Source organism: Pseudoliparis swirei, chromosome 10 (genome assembly GCF_029220125.1).
Source record: "Pseudoliparis swirei isolate HS2019 ecotype Mariana Trench chromosome 10, NWPU_hadal_v1, whole genome shotgun sequence".
Taxonomy (NCBI): domain Eukaryota; kingdom Metazoa; phylum Chordata; class Actinopteri; order Perciformes; family Liparidae; genus Pseudoliparis; species Pseudoliparis swirei.
Window position 1 is genome coordinate 14534001 of NC_079397.1, and position 25267 is coordinate 14559267.

Here is a 25267-nt window from a genome sequence, read left to right on the forward strand (position 1 = left end):
TAAGTGAGCAATATTTAACTCCAGCGTTGTTATAAATCCGGTGTCCGGTATCCTTTGCAGGACTCGTCTTATACTTAAATTTTTTTCCAAGGTCTCTGGACATGTGTGACTCTAACTGTGCTATTGTTGTGGTTGTGTGGATGAATGGTGTGCTCGGTCTTTATAGAAAGGTGGCGTGGTTAGTGCATTCATGTTGTGTTTAATGTGTTTGCTTTGGAAGTTAGAAATCTGAGGGTGATGCAAATTCTCCTCTGTTGTTTTTTTAATTTCACGGAAACACTACATCAAAGGCACAAAAGTTTCTCCTCTCCTTTTGCACAACTTTCTCTCGGCCTCATCATTTGCTTTATTAAATTCAGCTGTGTCTCTTTCTTCACTCGTTGTCCATTGTCCTCATGTAGAGTTCAAAGTCACCCTCAAGTGCCACACCAGTTGTTAAGTGGATCACACCTGCGTTTGAAGTCAATCCCTTTAAAAAAAATGTTTTTTTAAAAAGAGATACTCCCGGCCTCCTCTTTCCCTTTCCCACAGCGCTGCTCACCTTGTCCTCTCTGGTCTAATTTGGTGGCGGAGACGCGAGGTGAGAGCGTATGGAGATGAGGCGGCGCTAATAACGTGGCAGCACATTTGATGCGTCTGAAGTGTTCGAGGCCCTTTGATCAGCCACTAACTTGATGGTTTCTCAGGTTCGAGGAGACGCGGAGCAGACGGCCAGGCGGAGCAAAAACACTGGCACACGAAAAGGATGCGAGGACACACTTTGGACTCTCAAGAGGGCCGGAACAAAAGACCAACAAGAGTCTATTTGTTCTCTTGTTGTGTTTTAGAAATCCTTTCAAACACTCTAAAAGTGCATCTTGTCTTTCTCCGACCGCCAGTGTCGTCATGACTGTGGCTGCTTGTCACCAGATGTGTACTGACAGGTGTAGGCACCCACTGCTGCAGGGTCACACACTTTCTCTAATTCCGTGGTATTTTATGGAGACACATTTCAGATTTATATTTGGAATTTCTTTGACTTCAATTATTCCTCAAATGATTCTTTCAGAGGATTTTTTGCATATCAGGATCCTACGTGTATTTTATACCATTGGGCTCGTCTTAAGTCCTTTGGGGAAATGTCTCTGCTACAGATGAAGAAAGAGGTTGGCTTACCATATTTACTTGCAGAAGTCCGAGACACAGTGGAATTGTTGACTGAGTTGTAGGCTGTGACTTGCTTGGGAACCAAGGCCATTACTGCATCATCGGTTACCTAAAAACAGACAGACATCTATTATGCAAATGGATCCTCGAAGTTGTGCATATTTCGAACACAACCAATCAAAAAACCCATAGATCACTGTGTTGGTGTCATTTCCCTCCATTATTCTGGTTCCATGTGGATTAACAGAGAATATAGTATCACCCTTATGCGCTCTATTCAGCCCACACATACATATGATGAGGTATGAGAGGTACAGGCCTGTGTGAGAGGGGATATCCTAATGATACCTTTTTGTTCTAGGGTTGTGTTGTGTGTGTGTGTGTGTGTATGAGTGAGTTTGAGCGAGAGAGAGAGAGAGAGAGTGAGTAATCAAGCAGTGTGTGTCTCTGTTTTGGTCTGTGTGAATTAATAAATGTGTATCGTGCTCCTCCTTCCCAAGTCACCCATACAGGTTTCAATTAACACGGCTGGGATTTAGCCTGTCCCAGCACATGCACTCACACACACACACACACACACACACACTAACTCACTCACTCAGTCACTCACTCAGTACACCCCTCTTCTGCATAATCTGGCTACCCGTGCTGCAGGGTACGGGGTTAATTGAAGTGATCTCTATCATAGTGTGGAACAGGAAACAAGGAGCAGGGGCCTTTTGTGTGTGCGGGCGAGCGAGGGCCTTTTTAAGATTGTATCATTATGTCACCCAGTCACTCAATCTGCCCCTTATGCATAATATGTTTATATTATTGTCAGTAGGAGGCCCACAGGGCAGATTTTGTTATTCCTTTGTGGGGAGCCCCCGACTCTCCTACCCCCTGAAGCATGCTCCCTAATCACTGCTGCTTGTATATGTTGATTGGATAGAACACGAGCAAAGCACAATGGAACATAATGAAAAGGAGGAGTGGCATTTGGGGAAATAACATTTGGAGGAGAGGATAAAGACAGAAAGCGGAACAGAGTTTCCTGAAATAGAGGAGGAGGAGAGAGATGTCCCTCAAAAGCTAAGTGTTTGCTTGTAGCTACTAGGATGCTTTCCTTAACAATAAATCAAAGTTGTGTGACGCATTGTAACTGAAGGCACAGTGAGTGGGTGAGTAATGCCCGTAGCAGATCAAACCAGATCAGCTGAGGAGAAGGGAGCACATGATTCTATTGAGTGTGTCTGGTTGGTCATATTAGCTTCTAAAAAGAGAAAGTATGTATATAACATGCCTGGAGGGCATCCCCAGACCGAATGGAAAAACATCCAGGTTGTGGCAGAAGTGGCATCATTCAATAAAGTGCATTAATGGATTTGATTATCTTATTATATTATATTTAAAGTGATCTATCGTTGACATATTCCAATGAAATAAAGTTAAAACAAGAGCAGAAATGCGATGACTGGAAGATATCGTTGACTGAAGTCTGAATGTGTTTGTGGCCTCCCCTCCCTCCCTCCCTCCCTTGCTCTCGGTGTAGCCTCCTGACAATATTTAAATGGACAGGAGTGTTTCCTTTTTTTGGGGGGGGTCTGTCAAGGATAAGGCGCCCTTATTCCGTGGCCTGAAGAAATTAATTAACTTCGGTCTTCATTATCTTATCTCAGATTCAAATCGGCTCCTTAATCCATTCCACCTCATACTCCAAGCCTGTTGACACTCGCCGATGCTGACATTTAATTTAGGCGCCACGGAAACTGCGCCGGGAGGGGCCAGCGGCTGCTTAGCATCTCCAAACATTAACAGACAAAGCCAGGCGGGTTTTCCATCCAGTCTCCTTCTGGCTGGGCGGACAGTTGCCACTCATGAGGCACCAAACACCTGCAGATACGCGTCGCACGACCTCATGTTACTGCCTGTTGGTGTGTGTGTGTGTGTGTGTGTCCCTTCCCTTTGCTATTACCTGTGCGTTTATGTACATGTATGACGTGTCGATTCTCAACACACACACACACACACACACACACGTACACACAAGGGATTACTTCCAAGGGTCACTGTTGTTGGTCACTTCCATACCTGGCCCTGCCTCATTCCCCCTCCACCTGACAGACAGGGAGTGTGTGTGTGTGTGTGTGTGTGTGTGAGTGTGAGAGAGAGTTGTGTCCCTGTCAGCTGAGGACTTGCAGAACTAAATGGCTGGAAAAATTCTTTGACTGAATTGTCCATGAGATAGTTGTGGGGCTTAGTGCAGAACATCAGGTCACACGGCTCCAGAGGGAGAGGTGGAGGGGGTTTGAGGGGGCATCAGCGACAGCAATAAATACTATAGATGGAGGGATGATGGGTGGTAAGAAAGAAACGGTCATATAAATAGCAGGCTTTCAGGTTTTAATAACAGGCCTTTGAGTCTGCTTTCTTTTCCCCCCTCAATGTTGTCAGAAATATTGTGTTTGTGTGTTGGCTGTGAGAACGGAATGAAAACAACTCGACCTTTTTTTGAAAGAGAAGAAGTGAATGCCTTCAAATTAAAGATGGAATCTGTCCAGCATGAGCTTCAGAGGATGCTCTTTTGTGTTACTTCACAAACCCTTTGTATTTCTAATACTTCAACGATTTAGAAGTTTCACAAAAATATGTAATTTTAATGTATTTATCAACGGTCATAATTGATAAAACCATCTGTGGGTCCAAACACACTTTGACTCATGTTCCTCAAGAGTTGAACTATTCAGGAGGTTACTTTCAATTTAATTTAACATTTTAATACAGTTAGCGTTTCGTGCAGCTTGTAGGTTTCATATTTGTTAGAATATCCACTCCCAAGCGTACCTGGTAATGGCACAGCAGGTTCAGTCTCTTCCAGTCCCCTTCGATCTTCGTGGTGAGGTCTTCGTCCTGCAGGATCGTGCGTTGTCCTCGACCCTGACGCCATTCTGCAATGGCAAGGGAAAAATAAGATCAGAATATCTCCCGGCTTTATTCACACAACACTTCTGCTTTGGGAATATTTACTTTTGACTTTCGCAAAGATACGAGGTGCCATTTCAAAGCATTGTTCTGCTTTTGGTGACGGTTGTGTTTTTAACCTCAACAACAATTGCAAAAGATAAACAGTTGGTTGTGAATCCTAAGGGTATGTTCGCAGTGACAATCAATGTGTGATATTAAAAACTAAATGATATTGCGTAAGTGGGAGTGAGAACAGGTTGAACGCTTCTGAGAGCCCTAATCTGAACTGCATTGCATGCATCTTTTTCTCGTGCCTGATTTGATCTATTGACATGAATACTGGCTGTGAGTGTAGCAATCTAATTGTCCTTAAGATTATGTTCTAATTCTAACCTCAGTTTTGTAAATGTAAGTGAAAATATCAATAACAAAAAAGCACGAGCAAAAGAGAAGTGACCATCACTCTTTTCTAGTTGTCCCTGTCTCCGTCTTCGTCTTCCTAGGCTCTTCTCCTCTATCTCGCATCGTCATGAAAAACCTGAATGGCATCAAGAAGAACTCAAAAGCACGAGATCTAAAGAGCAGGACCAGAAGAGAAATGGCACACGGGAAAGACAGACGGTAACTAGAGGCGAGTTCAATTGATCGCCCACTCTACTCTTTTTAAAATCAAGCGCTCCCCCTCCGACTGCTTTCCGTCTCGTACGCCGGTGCGATCGATGCGTGTGATCTGTTGCTCTCTGAAGACGTGACGGCTCCCTGCTTTCCCCTTCCTCAAGCCCACATCCACAGCTCTGAGCCCCCTGCCTCGCAGCTCTTATTGTTATTGCCGGGAGCTCCGGTAGAAGCCCACCAGGCTCATATCCACGGCAACAGTGTGAGGACAACTGGAAAGCTGCCAACACAAAGCAGGCAGACCGCAGATCACACTTACTGCCACACTTTTCGACGTGCAACTTGCAGGAAAAATTATTTGAGAAGAAAAAAGCGCAACCGAGCAACGTCTAAATAACATCAACACTTCCCCACTTCAATGCCGCCTCAGCACTTTCCAAAAGCTCTGAAAGAAACAGTAGCGCGGCAGCATTATCACAAGTGAAAAAGGAAAGCCGTCTCAAAAACAAACACGCAGACGATTCCTCTATTTATTTATTTGTGCAGACATCGGGGGCTTTCCGAATGCCTTGTTGTGTCCTCGCTCTGCTTCCCACTCGTGTCCTCACTGTCATCTGCTATTCTGATCACAAACGGCAAAACAAAGCGGCAATCACCGCGGTGCGTGATGAGGCCCGTCTTTGGAGGATTGACCGAAATTATATCGCCGTCTGAAAAAAAGATCTGCAGGAAATAAAGATTCTCCTGTTGTTTTTCGTCTATACAGTACATCTTCCTATAAAGATGCAAATGAGCGCCCGTCTCCAGTCGAGGTTCAGTGAACACGTGAAGGAATGGGAAAAAAGAAAGGAGTAAATAAAAGAGAAAACTCGGTATGAAACCAGAGCAAATCCAGCGGTCCCTGCTCAGTGGGAAGACAGCTCTGTGTCTGCGTGTGTGTGTGTGTGTCTGCGTGTGTGTGTGTGTGTGTGTGTGGAATTGCATTTCAGACTCACACACAGCCAAAGAGGTAAGGCGTTGGGGAGTGTGTGGAAGCTGTGTTTAAGAGAAAGGCTGAAGGTGACTGTCGTACTCCACAGAGATGCATGACACACATTTGATATTGGTAACAAAGGACACAAAGACACACACACACACACACACACATGAGGTCTAGCTTCTTTTCTCTCAGGCCACATCTTCTCTGAAGGATTGCAGCATAAAGGAATCAAAAACAATATCTGGGATATCAACACTCCTGGCCAATCTGTCTCAGGACAGGCCTGCAACAATCTCATTATTCTTATCAGCCATTGCAGTGTGTGTGTGTGTGTGTGCGCTTGAGACTAAGAGATATTATTACCTGCATCCGTATAGTAGAGCGCGCCTCTTAGAGTGAACATGTGTGTCAACATAACACATGAATCACAGTGAAGACCTGACCACTGAAGCATTATCATCAACACAAATAGCACAAGACCAATAAATGCTAATTAGGACAGCGTGACGTGCAAATTAAAAGGAGACCTACAGGCGTGAAAAGACCGGTCAGTCCCGTTCATGTCTGTTTATGTGATTAGGAGAGAACTTTGTTCTAATCTGTGCAGCGTGTCGGATACATGCTGGATACACGTGTTCGCTCGCGTTTCCTCATCCTCTGGCTCTTACTCATACAATCACACACATACAGAGCGTATGGCCAGCGAGCTCAGACACCTCTAATGCCCTTCTGTAGTGAAACAATATAGAACACATCCTGCCCAAAGGGAGCCATCAAACTATTTGATCTAGGAGTGCGTCAAAAGAAGAAAAAAAGGGATTAAAAGAAGATGTATTTCTGTTGTAGGAGTCCAATTATGGAATAATGTTGAAATAGAAGTAAGAATGGTGAACTCCTTTTTGTTTTTAAAGGGAATTATTTATTAAAAAATCCTTGAGAGTTATAAATGTAATTAAAAACGGATTAATATGGAAGATGTATGTGGTAGTATATATAAATATATTTTGTTTTTTTATCTTGTATATTGTTGTTGTTTTTGTTGTTTTATTTATTATTTATTTTTTCTTCTTTATTTTATATTAATTTTCTGATTTATTTTGATTTCAATTTAGGATAGGAATTTATAAGCATTTTTTTGCTTCTACCTATACCTTTTCAGTCTCTCTCTTTTGAATTTTTTTTATAGAATAATATTGTATTGTATTTGATTTGATTGACTGAATAAAAAATAATAAAAAAAAAAAAAAGGCTCCACCAATTCTTTTCACTGAGCTATCACACAGGCAGATTCCCTAAGGTACGCGCTCAGCCCGCCTTAAATCCGCCGATGGTTAGAAATATGCTTTTACCAACACACAACAGAGGCCCGGAAAATATATCCGGCAATATGAAAGCATGAAAAGCAGAAACATCCTCTAGATATCGGCAGGCAAACAATCATGGATAACATTGTTGTGCTCCCAACATGCATGTCTGTGTGCACACACACACACACACACACACACACACCCTAGATGGCTTACATAAAAAGGTATATCATTGCATCCTTTCCTGAGAAAGGCCTCTTAAAGCAATTTGCAAACATATTAGACCCCAGTTAGAGATACTCAAGAAATACAATTACACAACTCAGGGAACATATCTTCATATTGCATCTGCCCATAGGGGTCATAAATGGCAACAAAGGCCTGTATTCATATAATGAAGTGCTTCCTATTCTATCCTATCCTAGAAAGAAAGGAAGGAAGAGAGGACAATAGAGAAATGATTTTGTAGGGAAGGAATCACTGAGCGTCTCGATTGATTAGCTGATCAATCATCTGACTCAGACACTAGTCGATAAGAGAGTCGATCGATGGGAAGTTTGGGGAGGCGAGAGACCAAACTCAGACATCTGAGCCAGGATGTCAAGCCTCCCGAGGTTGAAAAGAAAGCTACTTCTTTATATCTGGGAAGACTTGTACTTTTGAAGAGGGGCTGGGAGATGGAGGAGGCAGCCTTTGTAAAAATCAATGGGTCTCGAAGTTCAGCCTCTATTCCTCTAGGCACATATGGAAACACTGCATTGTTAGACATGTTTTGACAAGCTGAAGGGGAACTACTGGGATGGGCTGGAGCAAGAGTACCAGCATGAAATCTAGAATCAGAAATATCCCAAAGCCTGTCATGGTAACTTCTCTCATTCGACCGATCCAACACGGCAATCAAAACTGTTTCTCAGCTTTCTTCACATTATTTATATATGACAAGACGAAGATTTGTACCCAGGTCCATATCGGAGGCTTTTAGGCGGTGGGAGTGTGGCACGTTCTTGTAGATGGCATCGAGGATCTTCTCCTTCACCTGGCTGATGGTGTCACAGTTCAGCACCTTCACCTGGATCTCTGGGCTTTTCTCATTCTCCGGATGGATGCAGTTCACCACCTGAAGCAAAAATACACAGACATAGGGGCTGGGTATCTATAGGCAACAATTATTGTAATTGCAGGAACCTGGGAAGCTACGCTTTCCAGTTTCAAGCTAATATAACCTTTTGTAGAGAAGATGTTTGTGTGTTTTTTTTGTTAATAATGCTGATTGCACAGTGAAGTGGGACTCAATAGAACGGAAATAATTGTGTGCTCGCCAAAAGGGGTTTTGAGAGAATTGCAGGACGAGAAAAGATCAGTCAGCAGGGAAACACATTTCCCCTCCGAGCTTGAAGAGAGACAGCGATGTGCTACCTCAATAACTGAGCAGTAAAACAGCTAATTATAATAGTATTAGCATATTCATCAGTGCTGTCTCCAGGTGTTGGTGGCACTACAAGATGAGCACAAATACACACAAATGAGTCAATGTCAATGTAGTTTCTTCTATTTTAAAGTGCAGTTTCTACACTGCATCTAAATTGTGGGGGAAAACAGGGTTGTTACTGCAGTATTGGTGATTTTTTTCTTCTTTTTCCTCCCTATCACAGTCATCCTGGATATTGACAGAGTATGCACAGATGTACAAAGAGATGCGTCAACTGAAAAGAAAGACTCAAGAGTGTCTGAGTTCTGCTCGAATAAACACGCCAGAGTGGCGAGAGAGAGGACAGACGGACTCGGGGAATAAGCGAGAGGTTCCAGAAGGTTAGAGCTTCAGCGTGAGCAGCCACACGGGGATTCTCTCTCGTTGCTCCTCATCCCGAAGCTCTTTTCATCGACTGTCACTCTCTCAACAGAAAGTGAGGTCGCCGCTCCCGTGGATGTCAGACGTGACAACGACAACTCAATGTCCTGTTGCTCATCTCATGACCGGCAGCCCATAACCACCTTTTTCTTCTTCTTCTTCTTCTTCTTCTTCTCTCGTCCCTGAAAGCATATCAGGCGTCCCCTCCTAGGCCCCGAGCCGGTGAACCCCTTACCAGCATCTTGTAGTCAATCTGTTGTCTGATGAGCTTGTCCTCGCTGAGCGAGTAGCGGGCCTCTCCTGTGATGGAGTCAATGGGGCCTTTCTCCATCTGCTGCTTGATGGCACAGAAGAGGGAGAAGAGAGGTTCGCCGGCGCACTCCTGAGGAAAAGGTTTGGAGAGAGAAGTACATCAAAAGTCCGAAGGGAGGAAGAAAACTTTGAAGCCGTTTTAGACTCGGCTCATTGACATCAACGTTACTTATGTCTGAGAAAAATGTAGCGGCTGCTTTTTTACAGGCTGCCTTGCCTCCTGGCTTGAAAGCATCATGTCCCCTAAATTCAAGAAAATTGGACCACCTATCAATATAGAAACTTTGCTGGAATGAAAAGCCAGAGTTTGGTGAAGATTTAATGGCTTAACAGAAAGAAATGGCATAAAAGACACTTTTGAAGCTACCCCCATCTTCCCTCCTGAAAACAGTTCATCAAAGAGAAGCGATTGGCCATTTATCATAGTGTTCGCCTCCTAGCTGCAGCTAGAGGATGAGTTCAGAGATAAAAGGAGAAACACAGGATTATGGAATCATTATTCTTCAGTGTGGGCGGAGTTGTGAATTTAGTGTTTTTGTGAATGCGCCTATGAGTCAACGTTTTTTAATACCTAAAGAACAGGTCAGCTTCAATTCAAAGTGTACGATGCTGCAATGAGCTGGTAAACGTCTTAGTCTATCTATGGGGAATTAATGGATGTCTTAGTTGCTGGTGTTTCCATAATTCACACATTTCAGAGGAAAGAAATACATCCACCTATTAGTGAAGGTATTATTGAATCAGCAGTGAGGAGACAGTGATATATCAACTTGGTTAGGGTTAGAAACAACTACGATAGGAGATTAAAATGTTCAGTAAAGAGAAAACTAATACCTTCAGAAACTTGTAGAGAAGGAACGTGAACCAGTTGGTCAGCATTTTCTCTGCAACAGATTCAGTCCTGCAAACAGATTGACACAAAGCACAGAGTGAACATGCGGTCCCTTTTCCTTCCGTCATAAATATTCAACACGGTCATCCGATAATCTGCTAAAAATGATGACCACTGCTAATGAATCGGCTTGTTTCGCAAATATAATCGAAAAGACAAAGAATTAAGAGAGCCTTTGCTATTATGATGAATTCCCGTAAAATCTTTTGGGTGGCTTTTATGCTCAGGCACGCCGAGGGCAGCTCACCGACGGCAGCTCGTCGGCGGCGGCGGGGATTTTTATATTAGGCAAAGCAATTAAAAGCCTTTATTTGATCCCGGTGGATTGATGTCGTTCGGGGCTGGATCGGCTCTGTCATAACACTGGCCTCATTATCAAGCGCTCCCTCGCCTATTCACTGGACTAACACTCGATCCGGGCACAATAGAAAGTGAATGAATACATCTCCCTCTCTTTCTCCGCCTGGCATCCACGCTCCACTGGTGTGGCAAAATGGTGTGTCTGTGTGTGTGTGTGTGTGTGTGCGTCTGTGCGTATGTGTTGACCCGGGCCAACGGTGTGATTGATCCCGTGTGAATGACTAATCTGCATACATAATAACAACAGCGGTGGCGGCGAGGGAAGAAAGAGGAGAGGCGAGGATCGGATATCCTTTGACGACAACCTTCTTGACCAGCAGCAGGGGTGTGTGGGTAATCTGTCAGAACACCTCAAAGTCTCACACACACACACAACCCGCCTTCTCCTTTCAATGAGCAACTACCATGGGCATCAATATTTCAGGATTAGTGTCTATTGTGTGTGTGTGTGTGTGTGTGTGTGTTTCAGCTGCCACCTGCAGCCCTCCCACCTTTCACCATTCAGACGGCCTCTTTAAGGGGCTCCACACTGAGGGGGGATATAGTGTCTGCTGTGCCAGTGGGCTGGCCTGGCAACCCCCGCTAACATTGGCACAACACCTGGGGGGGGGATTAACTTCCTGCCTCTCACTGTGCCCACACTTTTATATCGCCGCCCCTCCCACCCGGCCCGCGTCCAAAGATCCGAGGGTCAACGAGGTCACTTTTGATCTTTTCTTTCATGTGTCCTCGCAGTCTTCGGCCCTCCCGCTGGCTTCCCCCCTCTGGATCCTGTAATCATACACACTTCCAAATCCTCCCCATTTCCACAAATGCAGCCCATCTATCAAAGGGATGAAAGGAGCCCGGAGAAAGGAGGACGCACACGGGGAAGGAAGGAGCGGAGCGAGCAGCGGAAAAGGAAAATAAAGAAGTTAAAGAGAATACATGGCTCGGCTGAGTCGAGCCTTCCCTTTTCTTCTCTTTAAACTTCCCCTTCCGTCCTCACTTCCAATAGATGTTGTGTTTTGTGTGTGTCAGTAAGTGGACAAGTGTGCAGTTTCTTTTAAGGCAACAGTGCAAAAAGCACAAATAAATCCCACTGCGTTCGTATTCGGAAATTACGATGTGTGCCGACTTGTGTTTAGTGTGTGTCGAGTGTGTTGAGTGTGTTTAGTGTGTGTGTGTGTGTGTGTGAGAGCATGCTTCTGGCAGCGGGTGCCGGCCGTGCTGTAATAAGGAGTCTTGGCACGGCCCCTCCCGTTTGCCTTTGCTCATTCCCGCTCAACGCGGTGTTTGGGGAACGGGGTTGAAAACCGCTCTGTGCTGCTTTAAGATCTAAACTGAGCATTTGGTATTACAAGTTTCAAACGCCCTGTTCATAACACGGTGCGACCCATCCTTTATTGAAATGTTGGCATGGCCAGGCTCGCCTACTTGGCAGCCGGTCAGAGGGGCAGCGGGCTTTGACAAGGATCTAGAGCAGAGGGGACCTGGCAGTGCTCGGTTCCCCCTGATTACTGACGGGGATCCGTGCAGCGTCACACGTTTAACATTTTGGCTGGGAACTTCTGTCGGTGGTGTGTATTTGTGTCAAAGTGTGAAAAGGTTACTTTCGAGAAAACTGGAGAACAGTGATGTGAGCGGAAAACACAACCAACAAAGCCATAACAACATTACAAGCAATCTCATCGGCATTTATGTATGACTATTTCTTTAGTTTACACGTTAGAATGATCGCTCTCCGCAGCGCCATTACACGCAGGTGTTTGAGGAAGAATGTCAAATGTTTTTTCTTTCCCTCCCAGTAAAAAAAAAAGGTAACATCTTCAAGTGCTTATTTTGTCTCACCGACAATTTCTCACATTTAAGAAAATGGAACCAGTGTGTGTGCTACATTGTGTTCACACACACATTAAACAATTCATTTGAAAGGAAAAGGTTAAGCGCAAGAGAAGGGAGCGATGGCAGAATCAGTAACTTCTTTTAAATCACTTCTTAAAACCCATTTTTAGAGAACAGCTTTTAAGTGATCTAGTCTTTTTATGCAGAACTTTGGTTCCCCTAATTTAGTTTGTCTGTTTTTAATTTATTTGGTTTTTAATTTATTTATTTATTATTTTAATATATACTTTTAAATGTAATATTGGTTTCTTGCTATTCCACTTGTTTTGCTTGGACTCTCTGTGGAGCACTCTGTAAACATTGTTTTTAAAGGTGCTATATAAATAAAGTTATTATTATTATTATTATTATTAACCAAGCCTGTGACTGCATGTGAGAGCGTTGCCTGGTTCCCGCCGCATGTTTAAAGAGCACAGCTTGAGATCCAAAATCATTTCCATTTTCCATTCTACCTCCCCGTGAGGAAGATTGGTCATCATGTGCGACCTGTATGCCTGTATGCATTTATTCTGTCTATCACTCAGAACTGAACCCTCCTGTTACCTTTGTGGTCAATTTGACCCCATTCAATGTTTAACGTCTCTAAAAAAATGATTGACATTTTTTTTTTTGCTTCATATTTCCAGATTTTTCCAAATTTATTGGGGAAAACATAAAATTCAAATGATGATATGTTTTCAATGTCCTGAACTCAACTTGTACGCATCGGTGTTCTTTGGGGTCAATTTGACCCCAGGCTGTTTTTCACTGTGTAAAACATCTAAGGAATATCAACTTTTTTATGTATTTAAAAGGCTATTTGGGTAGTCAACAAACAAACATAAAGTACCTCACACTTAAACTTGGGAAACAATATTAATTCTAATAATTTTCTGGAGGTTTTAATTGCTCGGGTCAAATTGACCCCAAGGGTTTAAATATGTTAGTAAATGTGAAGGTAACAGGAGGGTTAAACAAACACATTTCCTTTCACGGAAATATTCTTACGGATAAACAAGGGCCTCCTTAACCGTGTTTGTGACGCTTGTGTGTCTCTGTTGGAGCCAAAGAGGTTCGTAATCAACGCAAAAACATATTGGACTTTCATATTTTGACCAATATGAAAACTGCTATCTCGACACATCAACTGCAGCCAAACTAAACTTAAGGCCACGGGAGCACTGTTTAACTCTGCGTGACGGACAGAAGGATGGCGGAGGGGGGGGAGGCGACTGAGAGGCAGAGGAACGAAGGGAAGAGAGGAGTTACAGGAGGAGAACGCAGCGAGGAATGCGACAGATGGTTGTGGACAGCTCTCGTTATTTAGCTCGCCTGGTGCTTGTGCTTCAGCGCAGGTTGAGATGGGACAGATGGAAGGGTGTGTGTTTGTGTGAAGAGGGGAGAGGGGAAAGACAAACACACACACACAGACTTCTTGGAAGAGGAGGCAGTGGGTAGCCATGCTCAGAAGCTGTGCCAGAGACGCACTGCTCACGCACTTTAAGCATTGATTTAGCAATCAAGAAAACAGGGGAGGGGTAAGAGGAGGGGAGCAAGAGCCCGGGAATATAGATTGAGAGAACGGGAAGAAGTAAAGACGAGATAAAGGTAGCGACACGAGCTTTAGAACCGAAGGCAAATAGAGGAGCGAGCGGTGGAGAGTGAGGGAGGATAACACTCTGAATGAGCCAACCTAGGGAAAGAAGGAAAGAGAGAGGAGACAGAACGAATTAAAGGGAGGGAGGAAGAGAGGTAGGGGTGCTATCTTTCCAGACAAGATTACGCTCCATCTTCACAGCGCTTTGCCTGCATGTGTATCTGGGCTCTTTTCAGCTGCTATTCAAGGTCACGCCAATCAGACCACACTATAGGGTGGCGTCGCTTGCCTCATCACGTCTGGAATGTACGCTGGGTTGTCGAAGGACTAACAAGCACACCCGCAGGAGGGGTGATGAGCTGAAGACGGTCTGATCAGCGATAGTAAGGATCGTGCGTGTGACAAGTGGGCGGTCCCACTGAGCGGGCATTTGTTGTGAACATGAGCTGTCCCCCCAGTGCTGGCTGAATGCGATGGCATCCTCCCGAGGTGTTCCTTCCCCCTTTGCCTTGAAGACAAGGGAGGGGGCAAAGAAAAGGCGATCCAAGACAGTGTGTCGTATTTGGCTTGGGTTTGTGAGACTCCGCCCACTCGTCCTCTCTACCTCCACCTGCCTGATGGATCGTGGAGGTCTCCATCGTGGAATATGCCGACTACCAACTATTCATACACTCTGTCATATTCATTGAATGTATTTTAACTCTAAATCTGTCCTTCTGGTCACATGACATCTATTGTTCTGTCCATCCTGGAGAGGGATCCTCCTCTGTTGCTCTCCGGAAGGTTTCTTCCCTTTTTTCCCCCTGAAGGGTTATTTGGGAGTTTTTCCTGATCCGATGTGAGGTCAAAGGTCAGGGATGTCTATGTGTACAGATTGTAAAGCCCTCTGAGACAAATTTGTAATTTGTGAAATTGGGCTATACAAATAAACTGAATTGAATTGATTTGAACAGTTGTTGGTTGGTCTTTGCAGCAATTCAAGCTTCCATTTTTGAGAATGTTCGCCTTTATCATCAACTTAAATCAATGATCAATGAATGACGGCACACATTTCAGTCCTCTTCGGACAAGATATGCCAGTCGTATATGTGTGCGTGTATTTACTGGCAAAGATGAATTTTCAACCAGAGGGAAAATCTGATTTTTTAACCAAAGGGAAAATCTGGATTTTAATTGAAACAGGAGAAGGGCAAATTAATCTGTGACTTGCCTGTCAAATCCTCCGGGGGTGTCGAGAGTTGCTCGACGACCCCAAAGCAAAACATTTCGCATAATACCGTGTGTATAAATACACTGTGTATAAACACGCATGCACACTTCACACACATACACAACGGCTTTAAGGCAGCTGGTTTACTAGAGTAACCATAGGCAACCCATTTGCCAAACACCGTGTGCAAAGAGCATCACCACATACAGTGCTGTGTTCAAGAGCAAGCCATTACGGCTTTGACTGCATTTTTTCATAAATTAGTCGGGTTTTTGTCCCTCTTGAGCCATTCAAAATTGGATTCACTGCTAATTAATCATAATTATTTTGCTAATGATGTGCAAGGCAATGCACTCGGCTGTCAGAGACAGAGCCAGCCATTCAAGGTCACAGGAGTTAATCCAAACATGTCACAGATAGGGACAGAGCCACATATAGAATCACATATACTGTCCTTGATAGTAATGGTTGGCAGTAACCATTACAAACCTTTATTTATATCCCGAAAGATGTATAATATACCCACAAGTTTAGAGAAATTGAATGCGCGTGACCGTTGTTCAGTGTGTAGGATTGGGCCTTTTTATCAGTGGGAATGTTAGGAAGATAAAGTGGGTTGTTCCTACTCTCTCTGGAATATGCAGCGAAGCAGCAAACGTGGTCACGGCCGCGTTCCCCCGATGGGAGGAGCGTTAAAATCGACTTCTCGTCAGGGCCTGCATGGTTCTCACCTGCGCAGCAGCAGCTTGGGGTGGTTCTTGCTCTCGAGGTTGCGGTCGATGAGGTCAGAGAGCAGGTGCTTCAGGACATCCGTGGCGTACTCCAGCTTGCTCTGCAGCACTGTCATGATAAGAGAGGCCACGTTGCCACGGTCCCTCATGGAGAAACCACGCTGGGCCTCGAGAGTGCGAATAAAGCACAGCAGGAAGACCTTGTTGTTAATGAGCTGGCCGAAGAGCTTCAGCCCCTTCTCCACTTGCTCCTGCCGGTAGCCGGGCACCTGTGAGGAAACAGGAGCCACACGGCCACGTCACAGACTCAATTAGTCATCAGTTCATTTTCAATGTGGCATTAGTCTCCCTGGAAAAAAAAGCTGTGATAGAGGACATAACATTTTACTAAGTTTAAACACTTTTTGTTTTTACTAATATTGAATCATAACCAACTTTATAGACGGGCAATATTAAGACGCACGAAAATCTGTGTCGGAAAAATAAATTCCGTCATCGTTTCTCTACTTAAGCCTCCTGTTACCTTCAAATATACGAACATCTTTTACCCTTTTTGACCCCAGCAATTAAAACCTCGAGAAAATGATTAGAATTAATATTGTTTCCCAAGTTTAAGTGTCAGGTACTTTATGTAGTTTTGTTGACGACCTAAATAGCCCTTTAAATAAATAAAAAAAGTTGATATTTGACAGAGTGAAAAACAGCCTGGGGTCAAATTGACCCCAAAGAACACCGATGCGTACACGTTGTGTTCAGGACATTGAAAACACATCATCATGTGAATGTTATGTTTTCACAGTTGTCCCCAATAAATTAGGAAAAGTCATGAAATATGAAGCAAAAAAATAATGTTTATCATTTTTTTAGAAACGTTAAACATTGAATGGGGTCAAATTGACCCCAAAGGTAATAGGAGGGTTAAAAGTGCATTTGTAAATTGAAATGAATAAGGGTGGAGAGAGGAGAGAAAACCCCCAAAAAGAATCCGGGGATGTGGAATTGAAGTTCTTCCAGCTTTAGTCTAAAGGTTAAGAATAAAGGCAGAGAAACACTAAGCCTCTTGAGGGAATGTTTATTACATCGGTGGTGCTGCGTTCCACACTAATGCAAGTAGAAGAAAGGGAGTGCAGGGATGTGATTTCCCCTCATCGGAGCCCAGATTGTCCCGGCACCATTTATACGAGTCACTTGCCGCACAGGCTTCCTTTCTCAATTTCTTTTCTTAAGTAGCACCTATTGAGAGTATGTTTTTTTTTTGTATCTGTCAAGAGCACTTGTAGAAAGACAGCATCTCTTTGTACCCAATGCAGCCGTCTAACGCAATATAATCATGCTTTTACCTTTTCTGGAGGATCCCCTTGTAATCTGCTGGGAGTTATTGTTAAGTTGCAAGTCTAATTTCATGCCGCCTGACAAGATGTGTACAATGTGTGTGTACATGTAGAATACAGGCACATGTGGGAATCTGAGGAAACTGGGAAAAGTGTCTGTGTGCATGTTTTCTGCCTTTTTTTCTTGCTACCCAAATATACTATGATGGATTTAGACCTAACAAATATACTGCACTGTACTGTCACACACACACACACACACACACACACACACTTGTTTAACATATCCCTTAGGACTATGGAGAGCTCAAAAACAGGAACATATCCTGACTCACACAATCCCCGCTCTCCATAGGTCACTAGAATATGTTAGAGATAGGCTCACACGTGGAGCAGTAAAATAGAAACCGCTGTTGAAATTGAATAATTTCCATAAGAATCAAAAGGAAAGTGGGAAATAAAATGGCAGGAAAATTTAGATTCAGCTTTCAAGTGAAATAGTTGGGATAATATGGTATATGTTTTATTTATTTATATTTCAGCATGAAGAAAACATTATTCCAGTAGGCCCCGACATAATTCCCATGACTTCGGCTATTACTAACATGTTTACAATCCACAGTCCAAAAATGTGACTTTAAATTATTCGATACATCAATAACAATTAACAGCCATCAACTGCCTCAGACAAGCCTGCTACCTTTTTCATTAGGCTCCTATTCCACATTATACTCCTCATACAGTTCGACATTTATACCAATTAAAACGTAATTAATATTGCTTATTACTGGGAAATTCTCATCAGGGATAGAGTGGCCAACCCTGAGGGCAGTGAAATGGGGGTCCATCATTCCCTTAATGGAACAAGACGACCTGCTCAATTACGTCTGTCTGTCAATGTCACCACTGGGGATAAACGATTTGATTTTTTTGCTGTTGCTTTTCTCCCACTGATTGATTTTTAATTTGTATTTGAGGTGCGGAGATAAAACGGAGCAGCAAATCATATCGTTTGAGTTATTAATGAGAGGAGCGCTCCCGGTTTGAGGGCTGCCTCGTTTGTTTTTTAAAAAGCGTTGTCGTCGGCCGTCAAAAGGCTTTCGTTTCCCAGACAGCAACACAAACAACATCGGTGTCAATTTCCCCTCCTGTGACCCACCGTATTGTTAATTTGCTTGTTCGTTTTGCTCTCTTATCACACGAGGCTAATTGCATCAAGATTGTTATTTGATGCACACACTTATTTGCACGATTGAAATTGAAATGAACTTCTCATACTTCGCTGTCCTCCTTCAAGAACTGCTGATCGACACAACTAATGGAATATCTATTGAGTTTCAATTCAGTAGGTAGTGGAGATGCCTTCAAGCATGTTAGTGAAACACCTTGATTTCGACAGGTCATTTTCATTTGTCACCGTTAACAATCTTCACAAGCGGACACATGCCGAAATGTTTCACCGTGCATTGCTCCATATGTGGTGCTATTTGAACGGCAGTGAGAAGTCGACCATACCTCCAGATCTCGGAGGACGGGATGCTCCTCGATTCCTGGGAAGAGGACCCTCATGGTGTAGGTCCTGTAGTCCAAGAAGGGGATCCCTGCTCCATCCAGATCACTGGTCAGCTCGTGGATGTCAGTCTGGAGCTCTGCAAAAGCTGATGGACAAACCGGATACACAAAGCAAAACAATGAGCTAATGACACCGTGGCAACTCGGCTACCAGAAGGTTTACAGTCAACATATCAGAACATGTGGACACTGGAAATGCATAAATCCCATTTAGCACATACTCTACTTTAAACCAAGAGGATACAAAAAGTTGCCTCTGCAAAAGTCACTTTTAGAGATCACCTCTTGCCAGATCGTAATATTTACACTATGTTGATCTGAACTTCACACATTTCATTTATTTACACTACACACATACACACACATTTCATTTACACTACACACATACACACACTTTGCATTTTGCACACTCTATATTTAATATTTTTATATTTAATTTAATTTGTCATTAGTATTGTGTATTGTGTATGCATATATGTTGTATATATACATTAATATTTTACTTTGTATACTTCTTGTATATATCTATATCTTTCATCCCTGTTTTTCATATTTTGTTTTATATTTTATTTTTTATTCTTGTGTGTTTAGTTTATTGGTGCTGCTACTGCTACGACAAATTTCCCCTTGGGGATTAATAAAGTATATATCTATCTATCTATCTCTTTTACTTCTGTCCAACCTGATGAGCTTACCACAGTATATGGATTTCGTAATCAACATTTTAGTCTATTTCCTCGAATGTGCTTTTTTCAACAGAAACAATCCATAGATTTTTTTTGTAAGTACCCGAGGTTGCACAGTTAGTTGGATCGATTGAGGGAGAAGCTCTCCGACAGATAACCTGCTCCACCTCAGCATCAACCCCTTACCCTCTTTGCACTCCAGAGCCACACGCGACTCCAGGTTGTCCATCTGCATCTGCAGCCTCTTCAGCGTCAGGTCGCTCTCACGAGACTTGCGCTTGTAGGCAATGAGAACCACCACGATGACGAGGATGAGCAGGGCTCCGGCTGCGGCGATGCCGATCATTGCAGTGCTGCTGAGCGGGCTGTCGGACATGATGTGGACCACACCTGGGGAAAACTCGATCCCACCCACCCGTGCCTTGTGATGGGGAGAGATAAAGGAGCAGATCATAATCGATGCATGCGCTGTACATAAGGAAAGGTTATCATGTGGACGGGCTAAACATAAGTGGTTCAGTGTACCTGAGCTATAATAAGAGGAGAGCTTCACGTAAATATGAAAGTATTTATGAACCACAACATAACATTGCCTCTGTGAATCCCTGCAGGTCTATGAAGGATACCCAGACAGACATATTGATTTGATTTTTATATACGTGTACACGGTTGTTTATTTGTGCAATTTCTAACTGTGTTACAGTAATGTGCCTCTGACATCGGCTTCAGGTGGTAACGTCAGGAAGCGCTTGGTTGAAAGTGGTCCCTCTCAAAACCTCAAATGGAATCTTTATCGAGTTTGCCGGGGCCCTAATCCTCGCTATTTGAAGGCGTATTTGTTTCTCTTTCCTCTGCTTGTGGGCAGTAACAGGAACCACACGGCCGATTCGATCAGAGCTGTAGTCTGTCTCGGAGAGGACGGGACGATGGATTAGAAGGCAACGCGAGGAATGTCCGTCCATCTGTCAGAGCGTCTATCGATCTGTAGGTCCGTCTGCCTTCTTCACCACAGCCGGCCTATCGGTCATGTGCATCTGTGAGCCTCTCTCTCGTCTTTGTGAGCATGTGTCACTCACCAGGACCCTGTGTCGGCCCGTCAGGTTGGGCGACTCGCAGAGCAGCTGGGTCTCCGACACTGTTAGCATGCAGGGCTTCTCTCCAATAAGAACAGTGTAGTTCAGCTTCCCATTCCCATTACTGGTTGGTGGAAGGAAGTGTCGCCCCTGCAGAAGGAACCCATGCATAATGACATGTTGTGTTGTTAATGGGAGTTAAATAACATATTTATATACTATTCATCCTACAAAATGACATAAATACATGTTCTATGTAACTGAGAGTCATAAGCTTACAATCAGTAAATACAGATCGTAAGGAAGTGTGCGTCTAATACCTATCCTCGTACCTTTAGTATAATGGGGGATCCGGGTTTGAGCTCCAGCACTCCGGACACACCGAGTTGCTCAAACTCAGGATTGGGGTAATAGATGAAGTTGGTGTTGTTGAGCGCCATCAGAGACATCACGTCGTCCAGTTTAAAGCCAAACTCAGTGGGCCTCGCAGACGCCTCTTGCTGCTTGGCCTGTCTCATGAGCAGCTCTGGGGTCTGGCACAGCATGGTGGTGGGGCTCAGCACCCGGCACAACTGGCGTCGGGCAGAGCGAGAGAGAAGTGAGATTATATTATTACATTACATCACATGTCATTTAGCAGACGCTTTTATATCAGCGACTTAAATAAGAAGTTTTCAACCCAGAGTACAAAACTACAAACAAGAATACAGAAGTAACATTTCCTCAACATAGTCGACCTACAAAGTACACAAAAAGAGCTATTTAAGTTTATGCTAATGCAAATCTGTGTGTTAATTAATGTTATAATGGTTATATACTTGTGAATTAACATATTTTCTGCAAACGACACGAATGCTTAGTTGAAGAAGAGAAAAGTTGTGAATTGACACAAAAATGAAATGAACATGAATTGTCATTTGCTGTGTCTTTTGGGGAGGTGTTATTGTGCTTTCTATGGTACTTAGGATGCTGTGAGCGATTATGCATCAGTCCATATAATACCGCACAATCCCATTAAGTTATGGCCCCTATTACCTCACTGATGCCTCTTTGCAACTAGAGCTCTGGCAAAGTAGCACTTGAACGTGCACCTACATAACTATATGCCAAGACATCCAATCAGCAGTTAGTGTGCATCTTTTATTTCACAGGTTTACATTTCACTCGGCCATCCGGAGACTCGATTTAAAAAGGGAGCTCCTCCAGTTCAAAACGCACAAAGAAGAACCTGTTGAAGTATTTTTCTCGAAGAAAGACAGCAAATGAGGAGCAGTTAGAGAGCCTGTGAAGTCTCACCACCACCTGGCTTTGATGTGGGAAGATTCAGGAGTGATAACTAGGGGTTTTACCCTTCCTTCATTACTCTCCAGAAGACACCACCACCCTCTCATCACTTCTCCCTGTCCAGTTATTCTTCTCTGTGATCTTTTTGTCTCCCTTTGACACATTCTTTTTTTCCGTGACTCATCTTTCTTCATAACCCTTTCCACTGCTCAATTATAGCGGCTTGTATATATTTCGTCAGTGTCTTAACTCACTCTTGTATTGCCGTTATTCTTCTTCGCCGTGGTCTTTCTTTTGACATGTGATGCGATTTGAATTCTTCCTTCTTTATTCACGTCCAGTTTTGTAAACATTGTTCGATCCGTCATTGTCGGATTGACCGGCATGTTCAATATGCCAAAAACGTCTCCATTTCTCTTTGTCTGTCAGGGTTTGACAAATCAACCACCGACGCAGGTCTCATCGGCGGACATGTCCGCCTCATTCACTGACGTCTCCGCAGTGACCTCTGCCATGCAGCCACTCAAACTACTGCCTGTCGCTCTCATTGGCTCCTCGAACGAAAAACTTGACTCATCCCGGAAGGTCATCGCGACAACGTGAACATTTATCCTGCACTGCTGCAGCAAGGTGCAAAAAAGAAGAAAAAAAGGCTGTTGCTTTAATGTTTCTTTTTGTTTCCACACTGGCTTGAGACACAAAGCCCAGTGCAGACATACGTGAGCACAGATGTTAAACGCGGTGCCAGCTCACGCTCAAATGGACCATGAAGATTGCATTACCGCCTTTTGTTACCCCCTCGTCTTTCAATCAGACCACAGAGACCCGTGTATGGCTTTATCTCTCCTCCCCTGGGTAAAAGGGTGAATAGAGGGTATTTGAGAATTTGATAAGGGCCGATCTCTGTGGTTTTTAGTTCGCTGTCGAAACTTCCCCGTTGTTACGACGGTGTGGGGAGGAATTACATCATTCTCTATTAATTCCATTGCTACCTGTTGATTTCCACGATGTCCTCTCCGGGTTTTACTTGACCCATTTACCTCAATAGTGGCACTGAAGCATTTCGTCGTGCTCTGGAAAAAATGAATCTGAATCTTACTGTGGCGCTCTTCCTCTGGGACGCCCAGCTGACAAGGGATGTGAGGTACTTAGAAACACTGGTGGTGGTAAAGTTATTCCCCTGACTGTAATCTCCTTCAGGTATATGACCTTGGATGGATTTTTCATCGAGATGACGCACGCGGCCTCTTCTTTAATCATCCACGTTGCTTGTGTTCGCGATCACTTACATTGAACGTCTCATGGCTGTTGTACTTGGCTCTGATGAGTGGGGTCTGAATGATGTCCAGGTTTGTTCCTGTCACTGTCACTGGGGTGTATCCACTGAGGGAGAGGAAGAAAATTGAAAACAAGGTTCAAAGGATAGCTCAGATTGTTTTGACAGTGATGTATATTACCGGTAAATATATTGATGCTTTGACATTAGCTTGCGCTTGCAAAATTATGATGTTGTCGATTGATTTCATACAATTGTAGATGGTTATCATTTACTTTTACCGGATCATTTGCTGCTGTTCATTTCTGTCTTTAATTATCGTAAGCGCCTGCTTTGCTGAAATAGCTCCATCTACATCCACTACCGTTCAAAAGTTTGGGGTCATCCAGACAATTTCGTGTCTTCCATGAAAACTCACTTTTATTTATCAAATGAATTGAAAATTGAAACGAAAATATAGTCAAGACATTGACAAGGTTAGAAATAATGATTAATATTTGAAGTATTAATTTTGTTCTTCAAACTTCAAGCTCAAAGGAAGGCCAGTTGTATAGCTTATATCACCAGCATAACTGTTTTCAGCTGTGCTAACATAATTGCACAAGGGTTTTCTAATCAGATATTAGTCTTCTAAGGCGATTAGCAAACACAATGTACCATTAGAACACTGGAGTGATAGTTGATGGAAATGGGCCTCTATACACCCATGGAGATATTTCATTAGAAACCAGACGTTTCCACCTAGAATAGTCATTTACCACATTAACAATGTATAGTGTGTATTTTTGATTAATGTTATCTTTATTGAAAAAACAGTGCTTTTCTTTGAAAAATAAAGACATTTCTAAGTGACCCCAAACTTTTGAACGGTAGTGTAAATCCACAGCATCCATCAATACCAGCGAGTCAACATGGCCTTGTACCTGTAGATGCTCCACTCAGGCTCTATCTTGGTGATGGTGGGATCTTGCACATACTCAAACCGCAGGTCTTTCTGGAGATGAGCCTTGTCTATGCTCACAGACACGGACACGTTTCCACAGCCGTGCAGGGAAGCCAGGGTGCTGCAGGCGAGCCACTGGCCGCCCCTCCTAGAGGGATGACAGGATGATAAAAACTGGTTATTAGTCAGTAATAGACTTCCAATAGAATTTTATCCAACAATATATTACACTGTGAACTCAGGATTCATCTCTCCAGCTGTTTATCACTGCCGACGCAGACGACTAAACCATTAAAAAACCAATATCAATTTAATATTAACGATGGTTGAATGGTTGCTTAAGTGGACATGGATAGATAGTTTATTGACTGAGCATGGACTTGTGCAGTGATCAGTGGTAGCTGGACGATTTCAATGTGTCTTTTTATCAAATCCCATTCCTATTTAAAAATATCTACGAAGCAAAAGATCCACCATCAATAAATAACAGGCGGAAGCTTCGGGATTAAAGAAAATGCACAGCATTCCTTGATCGCCATTTATTTTTCTCCAAGGACATTTCATTAGTCAGTTTATGTTGGGAAGAAAATATGATCCAGCAAAGATGAGAGCTGTCAGAGTTTTTTTTCCCCTGCAGTTTGACAAACACGGACTTTGACTGAGGCTTTAATTGACTGTTTAAGTGTGATTGGCAGGATCGGCTCTGGCGTGCTCCCCACTAACCTCACATCAGTGCACGGCTGGTCTTTAAACATGACTGACACGTTGCTCCCTGCGTCGAGGTGGCTGCCGGTGATGTTGACAACGGTTCCGCCAGAGACCGGCCCTCGACTGGGCTTGAGGTAGAGAATCCTCGGGATCTGGAGAAGGGGCAGAGATTGTAGAGTCAGTCAGAGGGGGACATCAAGGTGAATACATACATCAACCTTACTTACATGATGCATAACGGGGACATTTTAGTGCTTAAAAAATGTATAAATACAGGTTAAAGAAGTTCAGTGAAGGTAAACCGGAGTCATGCAGTATTTAATGTCGGGGGCAACATCACTGGAATCCGAGTGAGAATAAATAAGAGAGGTGGAAAATATGCTTTTTGTATGCAAAAAAGTTGCGTTTGCATTCCTAATTTGTTTTAATTTATGTAAATAAAACCCATGGGAACAAAACTAAATCGACTCATATCGAAATAACAATTCACATTTAATTGAATGAAACAATATACAATGTCTTTATTATAAGCCCAGCTATAACTCACTATTTAGGCAAAGCATTTCTAAAAATTAGAGGTGGAGAAACAA

At 43.3% G+C, this 25267-nt stretch overlaps 1 protein-coding gene across 1 annotated transcript in view; it reads right to left on the bottom strand.

The window, feature by feature from the left end:
- plxna4 (plexin A4) overlaps positions 1–25267 on the bottom strand; it is a 259674-nt gene that overhangs the window by 17265 nt on the left and 217142 nt on the right. Inside the window, exons 15-27 of the mRNA XM_056424726.1 lie at positions 24693–24829; positions 23950–24117; positions 23040–23133; positions 20799–21038; positions 20470–20616; positions 19580–19814; positions 18651–18793; positions 15805–16073; positions 9986–10052; positions 9075–9221; positions 7948–8107; positions 3970–4073; positions 1156–1255 (exon numbers count right to left, since the gene is read on the bottom strand). Coding sequence (XP_056280701.1) covers positions 1156–1255; positions 3970–4073; positions 7948–8107; positions 9075–9221; positions 9986–10052; positions 15805–16073; positions 18651–18793; positions 19580–19814; positions 20470–20616; positions 20799–21038; positions 23040–23133; positions 23950–24117; positions 24693–24829 — 2011 coding nt within the window. The remainder of the gene's footprint in view (positions 1–1155; positions 1256–3969; positions 4074–7947; positions 8108–9074; positions 9222–9985; positions 10053–15804; positions 16074–18650; positions 18794–19579; positions 19815–20469; positions 20617–20798; positions 21039–23039; positions 23134–23949; positions 24118–24692; positions 24830–25267) is intronic.